The sequence below is a fragment of the Mixophyes fleayi genome, chromosome 1, assembly GCF_038048845.1.
Source record: "Mixophyes fleayi isolate aMixFle1 chromosome 1, aMixFle1.hap1, whole genome shotgun sequence".
Lineage (NCBI taxonomy): Eukaryota > Metazoa > Chordata > Amphibia > Anura > Limnodynastidae > Mixophyes > Mixophyes fleayi.
Genome location: NC_134402.1, coordinates 216658433 through 216676802, shown reverse-complemented (window position 1 = coordinate 216676802; position 18370 = coordinate 216658433). Strand labels below are relative to the sequence as shown.

Genomic DNA, 18370 nt, shown 5'->3' with positions numbered 1-18370 from the left:
AGCAATGGTTTCCTCATCCGTAATATCTCAATTAAGGAATTCAATCTCTGCTTCAGTGAGCTGTGGGAGTTGATAGGAGTGTAGATAAGCATTTATTCTATCCTCCAAGTCAGGAGGTGGCGGCGATGAGGCATCCAAGTTATATAACGAAGAATAAAACGCCTGAAATTCTTTCATTATCTGATTCGGATCGTATGTCACTACTCCCTGTGAGTTTTTGATTGACGTAATCGTATTACGTGTGCGTCTCTGTCGCAGCCTTCGGGCCAGGAGGGAATCCGCCTTATCACTGTTGGGTCCATTTGAGACTGCGAGCCATTTTTTTTTAGATAAAACCGCGTTGAGCTGACCCCTCACTGCCGTCAACTCCCGTAAGTGCGAAGGATCCAGTGAGCCCTGGTGTTGGGCAAGGAGGGAGAGAAGTCTATTTTCTAATGTAGCTATCAGCTCTTTTTCCTCTCTATGACGAGCAGAGGAAATGCTAATTAGCCGCCCACGAATTGTGGCCTTATGCGCCTCCCATACTATGGATGGTAATAGATCAGGGGACTCATTCAAAGCAAAAAAATCATTAACTGCCTCCGCTAGCTCCAAGCATGTTTTAGGGTTAAGCAGGAGGGTGTCATCTAGTCTCCATGAGAAGCTTCGTCTAGGAAGGTCTGCTACTTGTAGTTAAAGTGATATCCCCATGTGGTCTGTCCAGGCAAACGGATGAACCTCAGCTTTAAGGAGTTTGGTTGCGAATTGCGCGTCTATGAAAAAGTAGTCTATGCGGGTATATACGCTATGAGGGTGGGAGTAAAACGTGTACCCCCTATCTGTACCATTGATAACCCTCCATGCATCCAAAAGTAAAAGGACAAATTGTTTGGATAGTCGCGTGGGTTGCGTTGGTATTTGTGTGGAGGCTGCAGCAGTTGGGGATTTATCTAAATTAGGATCCAGTATTGCATTAAAATCACCTCCCATCAGCAGGTGGCCCTCCGCTTGTTTGTTAATGAGGCTAAATAGCTTTTGGAGGATTGGGATCTGACCTTGGTTTGGAGCATAGCAACAAACCAGTGTAACTGGCAGCTGGCCCAGTGAGCCTATTAGTATGAGGTATCGTCCCTCGGGATCTGCTATCGAGCATCGAACCACGAGAGAAACCGATGGCCGTACGAGGATTGCTACCCCTCGGTGTTTGGATGCAGCTGAGGCGAAAAAAGTTTGAGAAATGAGTTTCCCTTGAAGTGTTGTGTGTGGTTGTTAGGTGGGTTTCTTGAAGGAAGACTATCTCTGCCTGCGTCTTTTTGAGCGTGGCCAATAGCATGGAACGCTTTTGGGGGGTGTTCAACCCCTTAATATTTATTGTCAGTAAATGTAGCGACATATTACGTGGAGAGTATAATATAGCGTACTGAGGGACCCCTCCAAGTCGTTGACTCCAGCGAGGTGCCATGAAACCATAGATGCACGGAATGGGTTATGCGTGCATAATGAAGGATGATAGAGGAAGGGATCAGTAGGGACAGAGAAGGTTTTGGATTGAGCTGTCTGCAACCTGTCGGGGGGGGGGGGGGGGAGTGGAGGTCGGTCATAGTTTGTCCGACCTATGGTTGCTCGACTTCGGGTAAAGTGGTGGGTGCTGCAAGGGCAGGGAAGGGGCGGACTAATGCAAGTTGAGTCCGGGTAGTGTGGGCAAAAAGAAAGGAAGGAAGGGGCACCAACCAACTTATTTAGAATACAACAAAATAACATTAACACATTGGAGAATCCTCTCAAAGTACAGAGGTAAACAGCAGTAGAACATCTGCATGAAAGCAATACTAGTTTGTCAACTTAATATAATAATTAAAGGCAAAAACATCACCAATATAGAGTTGTTCACAGCGCACGTGGTATAGGTAGGAGTCTCTGCCTAGACCTCAGGATGAGTAGAACTCCCATTGTGTAACTAGAGGAGTGATTCAGGGATGAACAGAAGAAACTTCACACAACAGTAAGACAGGACACATCTAATCAATCTGTGTAGAGATCACGATAATGCTGTGCTCGTACCTGTCAGGGGAGAAAAAAAAAAAAAGGGAAGGGGGTAGAAAGAACAAAGGACAAAAGAAGAACAAGCCCTGGAAACGTAACAAATAGGTGAATAGTCCGTTTAGGGTAAAGGCTCTGTCCGTTGTTCTCAGGAGGGTCACACCTCTGTTCCTGCTTGAGGAGGTAATCTAGATGCTAAAGTCTCTGCCATATCAGGCCGTTCTCCACTCAGGTCGTGGTGAGGCCCTCGGGGTTCGCGCCACCGCTGACACCCCTGTAGGAGACGTGGAGCCGGAGGACAGTCCCAGTTTTAATAGTATCAAAGCGCCTTCTGCTGGAGTCTTTGCAAAAAGAGGCCTGGTTTCTTTGAAGACTTGAAGCCAAAAAGGAAAGCACCACTTATATCGATACCCGTGTTGTCGCAAGGTCTTTGTGATGTCTTTCAGCTCCCGGCGCTTCTGAATAGTGAGAGGAGCTAGGTCTGCAAACAGCTGGATGTCGCTGCCTTGATATGAAAAAGAGTCCCTGTTCCTTGTGGCCTGCATAATTTTCTCCTTTACGTGGTAGAAGTGCATGCGAAGGATGATGTCCCTTGGCTGTTGGCCTGGGGCAGACCTAGGGCGCAGAGATCTATGCGCTCTGTCCAGGAGTAGTTCGTCGTTTGTAGCATCTGTTAGTATGGTCTTAAAGAAAGCAAGCAGAAAGCCAGGGAGAGCCTGGGTATCCACCAACTCAGGAATGTTTTTGAGGCGGATGTTATTCTTTCTAGCTCTGTTTTCGATGTCTTCACATTTTTCTGTTAGGGAGTCCACATCGGAACACAGTGTTATTAGCTCTTGTGAGTTGTTAGCTACAGTCTTACAGATCTCATCTGTCTTGGACTCAAGGGCATCAGTGTGATCGCCCAGCTCGCCGATCTCCTTACGGAACTCTGAGATTGCTTGTCTCAACTCGCTATGAAACGTTGTCTTAATATCTTGCACTAGTGAGCTAATTAGAAGCCTCATAGCCGGGGGAACTTCATCCTCTCCCATTGTATCTGAGCTCAGCGAGCGGGCCGGCTGCTGTTGCGCTGTGGCAGACCCTTGCGGTTTAGTATGCTTTTTACTTCTATCGAAGAAGTTAGAGGAGTCTATTGAGGGGGTTCGCTTTGCTCTAGAAGTCATAATAGGACTGTTTTGTTTCTATAATATGACAATGTCGCAGCTGTGGAGGGTTGGTGCCCCTGCGTGGTACATTTAGAACATTTTAATCACAGAAAGCCAGTAGCGAGTAATCGTTTAAAGGATTCTTGATTTGCAAATTTTACATGTGTGTTTGCCTTTAAGTTAGTATTATACTTTATCCACTAGATGTCAGTAGTGGTACACTCGGGAGTCCTCTGTGTCACAACAAGCCAATAGAAGAATTGAATATGCACTTTGGAGGGCACCAGTGTAAACTTATTGGAATGAAGTACAAAGCTGATATTCTCAGCGGGAGAACTCTGAGATTGGCAGGGGCTCTGTGGCTCATCAAGATCTCATTATGATACAATAGCCTGCTTATCGTTTCTTCCACTAGGTGGCAGTAGAGCACTGCGCCACTATTACCAAGAGCAATCTGGTTGGGCCAATGCGATTGACAACTTAGATTGTGACGATGGCCACGTAATTGGAGCAGGGTAATCGCCCTGTTTGAAGCTTGTGTCCCAGTCAGGGCAGGGCGGATTGTCACGGGCCCTATTGTAATGAGCAGCCACGCTCCAGGGACAAGGGCTCCCAGACCTCCCAACAGCGGCGCTCCGGCGGGAGTTGGTGTATTTTAAAACAGCTGACACTTTCGCCAGCGTTAGCCCTCTCACACTGACCTGCCTCCTGTATGTGTGGATCTCTCCGGCTCAGCGTGGCACCCGCATATGGGCCCTTGCAAGTTCGGAAGTTCGGCTCGTGGATCGGCTCGGCACTTCCGGTTTTTGTTTTCCGGCAATCTCTTCGCCTACCTGCTGCTCAGGTACCTCCGTGAGCTCCCAGGCTCAAATAACGGTCAGTCTGGGGTCCACGATACACTCAGGGGTCCGTGCTTTCAATCCGCCCTGCAACCAGCACCGCGCCCGCCGGTAGGCCCCCTCTTCTCTGGGTAAATTTGCTCCCCCGAGGCTGAAGTCTCCCAAATAACTCGGGGTTATGTCTCTCTTACTTGGGCTCCAATAGTGGGCTCTTTGGGAGACTGTAGGAGCCGATGGCTACTGATTTTTGAGCCCGAGGTGAGGAGCTACCAGAAAGTCCGTCCTGCATAGAGGACGTCCAGGCCACCCCCCCAGAAGAACAACTTTTAATATAAAACAGTGCTGTTTTTATATACATTTGAGCGCAGCCTCACTGGATAAGCCAGCCCCCTTGAGGTCTGAGTTATTTGTTTATCCAAACATGGATTTACATGCAATTCAAAGCTAACAATATTTACACTTATCTGTGTGTTCTCCTATAACTTGTTGTGATTTCCTGCTTCACATGTTGTTTACAATGTACAGAAAGGTTTGAACACTATGGACAAAAGGCCACACAGTAACGACCCCCTGCTAGGCCTTTGGCCAGAGCAGACATTTGACACTTCATCAAAAAACTTAGCAGGAAATGCTATTAGACTCCCTCCCCACATATGCCTAATTGGAGATTTCCTCTAGAAACCTTACAGATCCAAACAATGACACTTCCATACAAAACACATCCCAATGTAACACGATAAGTGCATTTCAAATTATACCTTGGTGCCTGCACCTCTGATTGAAATACATTTCTATAATAAATTATTTCCACATGATCCAGGCACAAATAAGTTATTTATCAGCTATCCAGTCACGATTGCATTTTTATTTATGTTTAGTAACTTAAGGTTTTGGAGAATTGTCTTTACTAAAGTATTGTGTTTAATTGTTTGGATCCTACTTCCAAATTCTTCCCCAATAAAAGCATATCCTGACATGGCAGTAGTCTCGCTTTCTCAGGGTCTCTGCCCAGCTGGCTCCTCACCTCTCTGTCTCTGGGTGGCTGCTCATGCTCTGACAACACTCGGATCAGTGCACCACCTTGTTCCATCCTGGTTTGCAACAATTCAAAAAGGCTATGTGCACAATATTAACTTAACATAACAGACATTTTCATGGATTGACAGTTTGCTCCTTCTCCGTTCCATATCTAAAATAGCCTGTTCAAATGCAACTTTGAAATTTTATAAAAATGAATTCATTTTATAAAATGTGGTTATTAATGAAAATGCTTCAAAGTTGGCGTTGGCCCATTCTTTGTTATATTTCAAGTGAAGTTTTTGGAAATTTAAAGCAAACATTTGTTGAAACTGGTCATGTTGACTATAGCAATTGGTTTGCATAATATGCAAACGCTATTGAAGAAAATGCAAGAGATCAGGTGCCATGTACAATATATTGTAATCAATATTTTGTGCACATAAAACTAATATTTAGAAAGTAAACTCTAAATCAAACTTCATTTCTACTCCATGTGTTGCTGCAATATAAATTGTGTGAAAATGGTTTAAGTATTAGTACTTTGTTTGCCCATTAAATGTTGTGAAAAGTTGATGCCTGTTATCAATTTTCAGGTAGTTTCAGTAGGCCTCTTTGGAAAATTGTTAAACTTTTTAACTTTCTTTCCATCTCATCCCACAGTTGCTCAATGGGATTGAAATCCCAATATTAGGTGAGCCATTTTAGCATATATTTTGTAGAGCAGTGATATTCAGTATGTTTTCTTAACACGTGCCATGTGCTTTAGAATCATTGTCTTGTTTAAAAATATATTTTCTTCCCAAGTGCAGCTCTTTTACTGATGGTATCACATTTCTTTTCAAAGTACATTAATATACTTTTGTCTGTTGCCTCAGAATGGAATAGAATAGTTGCTAGGCAATGTGAGATTGTATTACCAGTGACCCTGTGTTTCTTTTACCTTATCCTGTGTTTTCTCCTTGCTTTTTCACTATTTGGATGTGTGGCAGAAAAGTCATGCTGTTATGGATGGGATAAATATTTGAGTTGAGAAAAGTACAGATGGAATTAAGATCAAACAAGTAGAATTATTATAAACAGGTGAGTGCAATTGAAATCAGTGGGAGGGCAGTAAAGGAGGAAGATGATTTGAAACGATGGTGAGGACAAAGACAAATAAAAAAAACCACACAAGCAGAGAGGTGGAGATGGAACAGAAATACAGGTGAAAATCTTTACAAAGGTAAAAGAATTATATAGGAGAGACAGAAATATTGATGAAAAAATTAGGGATAAAAAAGACAGTTCAGATCTAAGTAAAGCTAAAGATATAAGGGTAAGAATAGAAATAGAAGTGAAAATGAGGATTGGGTTCCTCTGAGTTCTGTGGCAGAATGCTTTTTAAAACTTCACTATGTAAAGTTTGTATTTTGTATGAGATTTAATAACAGGAATATATTAGGATTTTTATTATGAGATGTTGGGTTAACACTTTAGAAATCATTTTGTAGATCCTCTTTAAAGCATTTTACAATATTCCCAACAGCCCAGAATGTAGTATGCTGAAGTTAAATAGCTAGTGCAAATTAATTCAGGTAATTGCACTCTTTAATTAGATGGTTTATAATGCAGGTTTTTTTTTGTGTTTATAGCACTTTTCTTAATACTAGTAAATTTGACAAAAATGGTTTAACAATAATATAACAAGTTTTAAATGTACAATGTCACCATATGTTTTGATAACTATAAATACCGCTACACTTGTAATTGCAATTGCTCCATTATCTTTTTTTGCACACTAAGGGAGTGATTCATATCCGTACAGAAGTCCCTTTGCATGCTGATCTTTTGTGAAGTAGAAATTGAAAAATCTGTACATGCTCAGAAACTGACCTTGTGCCAATGAGTTCAATTGCATGCTGTTCATGTCCGGCCGCAAATTTTTGTAAGAGGCTAAAAAAGGTTTGCAGCACTGTACATGGCATGTATACAGAAAGCAGTGATCCGATACACATAACATGATTCATGAAGAACCAAATACAAAGACCAGACATCCTGAATGGATAAAAACTGGTAATACGGTAATGTAGATCAAATTATATGAGGGACAGTGAGTGAGAGTGATGATAGTAATCAGTGAGAAGTAGGTCTAAGCTTAAGAAAACATAGCTAGGAAGCAGGCCAAGTGGTAAAGAGGATGATAGAATATTAGAAGAACACAAGGAAAGAGGGCCCTGTTCTTGAGAACTTACATCCTAATGGAAAGGGGGAGACACAAATAAAGTGGTAGAGTGGGGATGAAAGCCGGGACAAGGGAGTTATGAGGAAGGCTGATAGGCTTGCATAAAAACATGAGTCTTAAGGGCATCCTTGAAGTCTTTGAGAGTAGAGGCTAAACTGATGGAGCGTAGCGTCACTCCACAGCTGAGGAGCAGCCCGGACAAAGTCCTGGAAGTGGTAGTGGGGAGAGGTGATCAGTGAAGTAGTGAGGCAGTGCTCATTGGCAGATCGGAGGGGTCAGTGAGGAGTGTAGGTAGAGATGAGGTTGGAGATGTAGAGGGGGTTGATTGATTGAGATCTTTGAAGGTGAGTGTGAGGAGCTTAAATGTAATTCTGTAGGCAATGGGAAGCCAATGTGGAGGGGGACTGGTGGAGGGGGGATAGCAGAGAGAGGGAGAGAAAAATGAGGTGGGCAGTAGCATTGAGGGTAGACATGAGAGGGACAAGGTGAGTCAGGTAGGCCAGAGAGAAGATTACAGTAGTCAAGGCGATTACAAGAGTGAAGTTAAGAGTTTTAGTGGCTTCCGTGGTGAGAGGGTCGTATCTTGGATACATTTTAGAGTAGATTATTTTAATAGGGACAGAATGTGAGGTTTGAAGGAGAGGGAGGAGTTGAGGATGACCTCAAGGCATCGGACTTGAAGACCAGAATGGAGGGTAGTATTATTAACAGAAATATAGAGAAGGAAAGTGAGAGAGACCTGGGGATGACTATAGGTTAAAATTTTGAGTTTAATAAAGTGGTGGGACATCCAAGATGAGAGGGCCAAGAGACAGCAGGAGACACAAGACCTAAGGGAAGGGGAGAGTTCAGGGGATGGAAGATTGATATCATCAGCATAGAGGTGGCACTGGAGGCCAAAGGAGCAGATGAGGGAACCAAGGGAGGAGGTGTAGAGGGAGAAGTGCAGGGGGCCAAGAACAGAACCTTGGGGATCTCTTGACAGGAAAGGGAGGTTGGGGGGGGTGATTTGGAGTCATGTGTAGACTGAAAAGGAGCAGTTGGTGAGGTAAGAGGAAAACCAGGAGACGACAGTGTTACAGAGGCCTATAGATTTGAGTTTTTCAAAAGTAGGGAGTGGTCAATGGTAAAGGCAGGGTCGTGGGATGGCTCCTTGAGTATGGGGGAGACAACAGCATGTTTAAAGGAGGAGGGTAAGATTGAGGATGTGGGCAACGTGGGAGCAGGCCTCGAGGGAGGGAGCGGAGGAGAGGGGGTCCTGTGGGCAGGTGGAGGAAGGGGTGAGGAGGAAAGAAGGGTGCAGACACTTTCAGATACCAAAGTGAAGGAAGAGAAGGAGTGTGGGCTAGCAAATGGGAAGCAGGGGATGGAAGTACCCTCCACAGAGGAGGGGGGAGAGGTTGGGGCAAGATGGGACTGCTGGGAGGGAGATGTCATGACGTATTGATTTTGGAGGTGAAGTGTGTGCAAAGTTGATGGAGAGTGAGGAAAGAAGTGCGATAGGAAATAGTTGAAGGTGGCAAAAAGGTGATGGAGAATTTAGGAGGAAATGAGAGCCTTAAAGAAGGATTGTTTAGAGAGTGATAGGGCAGAACTGTAAGAGACAAGTATGAACTTGAAGTTGAGGAATTCGGCATATGTGTAACTTTCTCCAGAGCTTTGAGCGTCACGATTGAGGCAGGGACCGACTAAGCTTGATGGTGACAGTCAAGTGCGATGGTAAGGGTATGATTATAGAAGACAGCCTCGTTGGGGCAGGAAAGAGTGGTGATGGGGGAAGAGGAGTGATACCAAGGAGGAGGAGAGCGTGGTAGGATCAATGGTGTAAAGGTTACGCCTGGTGAAAGTAAAGGCGATGGGGAATGGAAGAGGGGTGGAGCGATTCTAAGAGTAGATGATGGTCAGAGAGCGGAAAACGTGGAATATTAAGGATAGGAGACAGTACCAAGTTGCAAGAATGCCAGATCAAGGGAGTGGCCACTGCAGTGTTTGGGTGAGGAGGTTCATTGGGAGTGACCAAGTGTATTCAATGTACAGTAAGGGCTTGCCGAAGAAACATGCAGACGTTTCAAGTCTTGGGTTTCTCTAAAGTACATTTGTCTGTTTTTTTTGTTTTAGCCTAATCATTTGTACCAGCTACAGGTGTAAATGTTGACTGATAGTGATGACTGTTACAGCATTGTTTTTGTATTAAAAACTACATGTATACATGCTACTGGATAACATTTGTATTCAAGGTAGATATAAAAACGCATTGTATGTACAGTACGCATTAGGAAAATGCGGATTTATGTATTTAATGTGAAAGTTTTGTGCCTCTAATACCTTGGAATGGTTATTGTATTGGTATTTTGTTGGAAAACCCCCCATTTAACCCTTACTTCATTATCTTTAGTAGTCATATTTGTGCTATATTTAGAACATACATTTGCATAGTTAAAACAAAATGTCCCTATGCATCCAAAATTCTTGCTACAGGTTTAAAATACTGTTTGGAAATGCTGTGCTCAATGCAATGTGTATGCCCGTTCACTATCTTATGGTTATGACTTAAGCAACCCTATGGTATTTGACTTCTTTCTGAAAAATGTTTGTAAGAACAATTCTGGTATGGCAGTTCCCAAATGTTCAAAAATGCATGGCCTTTTCCAGTAAAGCACACTGCAGAACACTGAAATGTTGCAAAATATTTTGTTTATTTATATGGGAATCCAAACACTCTGGCCTAAAAAAAATTCTTCTATACTTTACTGACTTGCTGATGCATGTACATTAATACATTTTCTATAATGTACTACAAATTGGTAGTTGGCAGTGCTATAGTGTCTGTTTTATTAAGTCCAAATGGGACCCTATGAGTGGTAGCAGACTTGGGAAGCATCTTCTTTTTGATCTTCAATGCGGTCACTGTGATTCCAAAGCACGAGGGAGGATGTTTATTTACCAAATAGATTAAAACACAGAAAATATCAATGTACACACTTGCACGGTCGGTACCGACGATTATCATCTAAAAGAACTCTCTGGTTTCCAGAGCCAGAGGTAGGCAATTTATACAGTTTACAGTGAAAAGAAGCAGCGACATCACACAGATAAAATACTAAGGTAAACATCTATGGGTCGAGCAGTCATGACCTCCCAGGAACTTGAAGCCCTCCTTGGATGATTCATCTGGGTATTGTCCCTTGGGGTGAGGGTCATCTTTTCATGTGTAATCAGGTGTATATCTTCAGTTTATACAGGTCTATCGACGAGAGTTTGGTTTCTTTAAGGCACATATGGAATTTGCAGTTTTTACGAAATCTACAATTTGCTGTACCGATGATCACAATATGTGATTGCTATACTAATACAAAATAAAATATTCTTATGTGATTTTGAACCAAATGAGACTAAATTTAGATATTGGCATGTTGAAAACATTAAATACTATTTATTACTATGAATTGCAGATTTCCATAAAGGAGATAATTAATAGATCTCTGCTATAATAGCTCACAATTGCGTAATTGCAAACTATATTATTGTACATAAATTGCCTATGGATCATTTAACTACCTTCATCCAATTATTAGACTTTAAACATATGTGCCCTTGTGATTTATCAGCTAGCCCAGCAGAGGTGTCCATATGATTTTCTACTAGACATACCAACAATAGTTCCTCCATTTTTATATCCTGAATTACTTTGCTATGTGCTGCACTGCTTATCAATGGTGATGTGTTTTCTTTGGTAGAGCAAGCTTGACTGGGGGAAGTATTTGGTACTGGGTATTTATAGGACTAGTGGAGATCTTTAAACGTATTAATAATCCATACACACTGCTGCAAATTTACTTAATATGAAGTTCTCGCCTTTAATCAATCTCTTGACACTTATTTACCTGTTATATTGTTCATGTCTGATCTGCATTCTGCAGCAGGTACTATAGGGATTAGTTATCATCCACTTCTGTGGGTCCTGTCCAATTTGGCATTTTAAATGGAAAGACTGCTGGTGTGGATTTTAGTACACTTTGGGGGAATTCAGTTGGCCGTGTTACTGTAAAAGTAACGCGCCCTGCACACTATTACCGATATTATGGTACTTATACTGATATTATGGTAATAGTGGGGGGAATTACCGTTGGTATGGTAATTTCAACACCGGCTTTTTGCTTGTGGCTCCCTGGACTGCGGTCAGAAATCGGTGCTAAAATTGAATTCTTTTGTATGTGGAAAATCAAAGTATTGCTTACCATAACTATATTAATATGTCTTATTAAAGACTTTGTAAGTACACATTCTTAGTTAATAGATGTCATGTGTCTATTTTCCATAGATCTGTAGGCAACTTAAAGCTCAAACATGCGCACTAGTTTTACTTTTAGTTTGTTTTATTCTACAAGAAACGGTTTGCTTGTAAATTGGGGTTGGTTTCCTTTCAGACATAATTATATTTCAGCACTAGTTGTATTGCCACAAAAAGCTTTTAGTCATTACTGTCCATTACTTTAATAGTATACTATTTTTACTGTGAAACACTTCCTGTATTTTCAGCTGTAATCTCTGCTCTGGTTGAGTGTTATCCTTTTGTGAATTTGCTTGTTTTTTTTTTTTTTTATTGAGATGCAGAAATAGGTTAAAACGAAAACATACAAAAGCAAAGCTTAGTAAAACTTTTCTGCTTCGGAATTGTGTACATTCGTAAAACCATCTCTATAAGTACTATGTTTCTATGATGTTTTGTAGCACTGGCACATTTACATAAGCTTTTTTACATTCTTTTTTAAAAATTTAATTTTATTTTTTATTTTTACATATGGGCACTGCAGTAAAATGCCAGGTGCCACCTCTCATTGTCTTCATTACTATGTGAACAGGAGGAACAGTATCTACAGGGATCAATGATTCCTTTGCCACATGGACAATGCATGTGATCATCACATGCTAACTACTCTATATTTAAAATGTGTCAAAACAAGCCAAAAATGTCTAGTAAAGAGGTTCTTGGTACGTTAAGGATATATGCTCAAATAAGTATATAAGTGATGCCAATGTGTGCTATCCCATAAGCAGAATATTCCATTGCGATGTGCCTTGTGCCCTGTTAAATATAGCCTTTGTTTTGAAGGCTCCCTGCACTTCAGGTGATGAATGTCACTTCTAGTTACAGCTACAGAAGACCCAGTATTTGCAGTTGGGACAGAGTCGTGGGCAGTACTATGGAGGCTCTTTGCCAAACGTCAATCAGATTGGGAACAGTGTTATCGACCTGCCCTTTCAGGTGTGTAACTTCACCTGTGTGTATGTTTTGACTACTTATATGTATATGTGCTAAGTTGTGTGTGTGTTTTTTTTGTTTTTTAATATATGGAACATTTAATTTCTATGCCTTTTTTTTATTTGTGATTGCTCTAGTATTAGGTAGATGTTCACCGTAATAGAATATTATACATGTATACTTGTTTGTTTATACAGTAATAAACAATCACTTTTAAATTTATGTCTCTCTAAAATTAAAGGGGAATATGTTGTATAATAATCCTACTGTACAATCCATAACGCCTGAATTCAGCTTCATAGATTGACATGCACAGAATACATTTATGTTCAGTAAGGTTGTATGCTTTAGTTATGGCATTGTAGTTAATTTGTGTTGTATGGTTTTTATCCACACAATTTTACGTACTGTGTAGATATCAGCAAAATAAACAATATATTTTGGTGGTGCACCTTTTATTTATTTATTTTATTCTCATTGGCTTGTGCTGCAAACAGCAGGTAACTGTATTGTGGTATAACTAGATAGCTGATCTGTGGATAAAGCCTGCAAAACACATTGTGACAGCATTGGGCAAATTGCTTTTTCCCCAAAACCATCCATCCCAATGCCTGATGATCTGGTCAAATTTGATTCTGTTATCTGACATATTGACAAAGCATTTGGAAGATGGCTGCTTTCAACCTGTGTTTGTTTGCTCATTTTGTGACACTAACAGTCCCCAGTGAAACCAGTAAATCCAATTCTTGACTCGTGTGACATGTGTGGCTAAAATAGTCCATGAGGATTGGGAAGGATGTGGCAAGCATTAGCGTAGGATAAGCCACCAAGTGCATTTTATCTGCTGTACATATATCAATTTTAAATGAATACACTTTTTTTTTTTAAACCCAAAACTTTTTTTATCACAAATGCAATCTCACTCTGATAGTGCTGAATCAGTTGCTTTCCACAGGATGTGATGGCATACCATGTCTGTATTGTGCAAGGAACATGTCCATTAAGGCTTATGCCTTAACAGTCAGTTTCATTGCTTTTAGGTGTTTGAGAGTTTTACAATAGTCGTCTTAAATTTTAGATGGTGTGTAAATTTAATAAGCCTTCATCGGATATATTGAACTGAATACGGTATTTTGTTTATGGAATTTCATAGCTTTTTTTTTTTTAATTAAGTTAAAATATTTAAGTTCTCAAATTCAAAAGCCTGGAATTTGACGGTAGATATGAATTAGTTAGCCCATCTAGTTTCCTCTATTTTTCTTAATCACTAGTAGCCAAGCATGTTTAAATGTATCTATTATTTTAGGCCATACCGTATCTGTTGGATGCCTGTTCCACCTGATCATTATCATTTTTCCTCAATTTCCGCCAAAGCTAGTACCTTCCATTTCAAGTTAATATCATGTTCACACACACCCCCTTGCCTACAAGCTTTTCTCTCACATTCAAGGGTTAAATCACGTTGAGCCAGCAATTTGACATTGAGAATGACCAGGGAGTGGCCATTTACATACAACACTCTTGTATTAGAATCCGTTTAAAATGTCCACCCCCCTCACATCTCTGCTGGGGGTGGCTCCGTATGGCTGAAAAATAAACAATAATAATTGGAGAAAAAGGGGCGTAGCTTGGCCACCACAGGCAAAATCTAAGAGCTCCGTGCAGCCTGAATATTTAGCTGAACCCATCTGCACAAATCAGAGACTATTTCTCCTTAAACTACTAGCCTGTGATTCAGGAACAGGAGAGCTCCCTATCCAGGAGCGTATTGCCTGTCAGACAACCACTTTTACATTGTATGTGGTCACTCTTCACTCGAGCACCATTTTGGCACGAAAATATCCTGTGGGTTCTGTCCCTCTCTGGAGTGACTATCTTCCCTCTCAGCTAAACGATGTGCCCTATACCAGCAGACAAATCGCCATATTTCTTACCTTTCCTGCCCTGCTGCTGAGCGGTCTGGCTGAAGATCAGGTTACACAGGCTGCTCACCCAACGGCTGAACTGGGGGTGAGGCTATCTCCTATTAACTCCACAGCTGCTGAGGCTGCCGACACAAGCTGTGTCGGACCAACTTTACAGACTGTGAAACCTATTTTAGAGCTGCCTGACAGGTGAGACACTTAACCACCAACGGAATTAACACAGGCTACACGCACAGCGCTCAATTTAACATCAGGGCTGTAATCTACTCATCGGCACTCACCTGTCAAAGCACATCAGTTACCCAGCATTGGGTACCCATAGGCAAATTGTAATAAATGGGCAATCCCCTGTCACTGCTCAATTTTCACTTGATGGATGTCCTCAGCACACATTTTTCACAGCATTGTTTGAAGAATGTAAATAAGTGGGGAAAAACCCCCAGCATGGTCCAACAAAACTTATCCAGCCCCAGTGCTGCCAGCCTAGGCAGCACTGGGGCTGGCTCTTGCAAAATCGGTGGTACAAAAAGGGTGGGATCCCTCCGAATTTACAAATTCCAGCACTAGGCTTTGCCAGCCTGGGCTGGTGGCATTATAGCAGGGACAACCGCAGTGTGGGGATCAATAATGCCAAACCAACCACAGGGTGGTCAGCACGGGTCTGGATTTCCTACGGAGATTGGGTCAGTTTAATTTTAATTTTTAGTTTATTTTGTTAATATGGCCATAAATTGGAAATAAAAATTTCAGACATATTGCTGTCTTTTTTAAATGCACATAAATAATGCAGTCCTTGAAATAAGCAAATTAGATCCTGATGTGAATGTTATCATGTAAAATCAATTTGATATTAATATTTTAAATCCTGTATCTTAGTTCAAGAGTATGATCACATCTTGCATACATGTTCCATTATGTGGCTGTGTAAATGTACAGCAGTAATCCTAGAGTGCAAAGTTATATAACAATCCTTATAAACTAGCAGGCTGTGCTGATGAATCGCAATGACAACAGCAAGGTCCTTGAAAAATTTTAGTACCTGACACTGTGGATCACTTTAACAGACTTTGAAAAAAATTGAACAAATCAGAATGGTGCTATACTTGCAGCTGAATATGTATGGCAGGTACCACTATACCTCTAAACCATATAAAGAATTGCAGAAGTATGTACATCAGGCGCTCATATGATGATCCTTCTCTTATTACAAGTTGTAGGCATGAAGGAAAGATTTGTCTGTTTTGAGGGAAAGTTCACACAGCCTCATCTAGAAAAGACTCTCAACACAAATACCAATACATAGTGTAAGTGCATAAATATAAATCCGGGATAAATAATGTGTATCTGTATGGGTCTGATCCAGTTCACCGTAGGGAGTGTAAAGTTACAACTTCACCCGTGATTATCCATACTGAAACCCACCAGAGTGTATGCTTACAAGATTCCAAATTGTTCCAAGCCTTTAACAAACTCTGTTTCAATAGGTGTATTTTCATACAGCGAAAACACCTCCAAAACGCCAGGACCCATGAAACAGTAATGGACAAAATCTAGTGCAATATCTCTTTTTAATAAAATCAAATAAAACAATATAAATGGCATAAAATGTATGGATGGACTCTTGCCAAACTTATCTATTCAAGCAGCATGTAGAGATACATAGACAGGTTCCGTGGTCCCATGGATCATCAGTCTCTCCAGCTCCTTGATGCTCAGATAAGATGAAAACCCAACGCGTTTTGAATTACAAGTTCAAGTCTTTATCAAGGCTAAAGTCCAAATGATGTTACCAAGTTTTTATACTTCCATCAAGTACTAATTTCCGCCCATCTCTCACTCTCTTCTATGAAATTGAGGCTTGGATTCACATCCGCATTCCAATGGAGTCATGTGACTTCTCTCGCGCGTTTCATTGGTTCGACTTCCCAAAACGAGGCTTGACTATCTTTGGAACTCAACACTTTCGTGTAATGCTGGTGTCCGAGATATCACAGACATCATACGTGTGTATATATATAGATAGATAGATTGATGGCAGATCCGAGATATACCATCCTCTTATTTTAAATAATCAGATGATTGCTCACAAACACCTAGAAAAAACAAATGGTTATCAATTGTACATTCCATGTTAAAATCCATAATAAGATAAAATGTTACACAATTGCATTTGTAATATACATATAAAGATTATATACCTCGATGTATACATTACATGGTAGATATTACAGTAAAAGCCCCTTAAATTGGTATGTGCATTAAACAACCTGTTTTTAATGAACAATAGATAACTGCATTGGTGGAACGGTCGAACCATTACCTTCCTTACAATTACAAAAAACATTTTATCTCAGAATCCACATGAAGTCCTTGTGGAATGTGAAAATTCACCTAATCTCTGCTCTTGATAGGAAACCGATCATATTACTATTTTTTCCAATTCTCTTCTATTCTATGTATCCCCCAAAAATGTAAAATGTGTTCAGCATTACAGGAATGATGGATTTTAAAAGGGTTAGATAGTGAATGTGTTTTATGACCCCTTTGAATAATGTAAATTTGTTCACAAAGTCTAACTTTCAAAGGACGTGTCGTTCTACCCACATATAATTTGTAACAACTGCATCCTATCAAGTATATAACATTGAAGATTGAGCAATTCATAATGTGCCATATAAACAAAGTCTGTCCATTTGCAGACTTTTCAATAGTTTTGCTGTTCTTGGATTTAAGTCTTACAGGCCATACATCCCCCACACCTGTGAAACCCGACTGTTCTGACAGATTTCCCTAATTCCTCAGGTAAGTGGATCCTTACCAGTCTGTCTCTTAGATTTTCATATATAGAAAGGCCCCCAACCTATTTCTCTGGAATCAAATTCCCTATCGCGCAGATCCTGAGGAAATCTGTCAGAACAGTCAGGTAACATGGTTACAATTTACCCTCTAAATAGCAGCATTAAACTTTTCATTATAGCATTAGGGGAAATATAGCTCCTCAATCATCATCATCTTATAATCTTCAGGCTTCTAAAACCTTCAATACCGTTCATAACATAGCTCTTTTAAATGATGAACCCCACAGCTGTTTTAATTACATGTGTAGGTCATCTCCTCTTTTAGGTTGTACTTTGTTTTAATTTTTGCATTTTCAGTCCACCAATTTTTTCTATTTTGTATGATTAAATTATGCCAGATAATTCATGTGCCTGTTGCCTATTTTCAACATTTTTCACAAAGACAAGTTAATACAGCATACTACATTTGAGGTCCTACAATTAATCTGTTGTTTAGTAGGAAACTTCTTCCCTCTTTTTCAAACGGAATAGATATATAGTTTTTGTACTTCTTTATCATCCACATATCTACAGGTTATTCATTGAGAATTGCTAAATTTATAATGGTCAGCACTCCTTATTCTGGGCCACCCATCTATGCTTCTCTGCTCTGGAAGCATTGAAAGTGCCAGAAGATTATTAAAGTTGGTTCTATGTGCAAATTTAAGACACAATGAAAAATGCAGTCATCCCATCCTAATTTCCACTGATCTCCTACCCCAAAATTATTATCCCATCTAAATAACTGTCAATTATAACTGGAAAACCATTACCATTGGTAAAATTAGTAGCAAAATACTAGAAAAAAAAAGAACAAGTAGGACTGTTTAGAGAGTGCTAGGGCAGAGCTGTAAGAATAGAGAATATGATTTTGTAGTGAAGAAAATTGGTATGAGAACTTCCTCCAGAGCCTTTCCAGGCTACGGGAGTATTTTGCAGATAGCGGGTAAATTGGATTGCCATGGTTGAGGTGGGCACTGACAGTGTCAGGGGCAGTGGTAAGGATTGTAGGAGAGAGCCTGATTAGGGCAAAAAAGGGTAGTCATCAGGCAGGAGGAGAAAGTGGTAGGATCGGATCAATAGCATCCAGGTTGTGCC

At 40.6% G+C, this 18370-nt stretch overlaps 1 protein-coding gene across 5 annotated transcripts in view; it reads left to right on the top strand.

The window, feature by feature from the left end:
* The window catches only part of CRTC1 (CREB regulated transcription coactivator 1), a 132002-nt gene that overhangs the window by 27223 nt on the left and 86409 nt on the right, over positions 1 to 18370 (top strand). For 3 of the 5 annotated variants that reach the window (XM_075205186.1, XM_075205174.1, XM_075205161.1), the window contains exon 2: positions 12397 to 12513. The exons of 1 other annotated variant lie outside the window; for it this stretch is intronic. In XM_075205186.1, coding sequence (XP_075061287.1) covers positions 12397 to 12513 — 117 coding nt within the window. The remainder of the gene's footprint in view (positions 1 to 12396; positions 12514 to 18370) is intronic. One more of the 5 variants, XM_075205167.1, reaches the window with a different exon arrangement.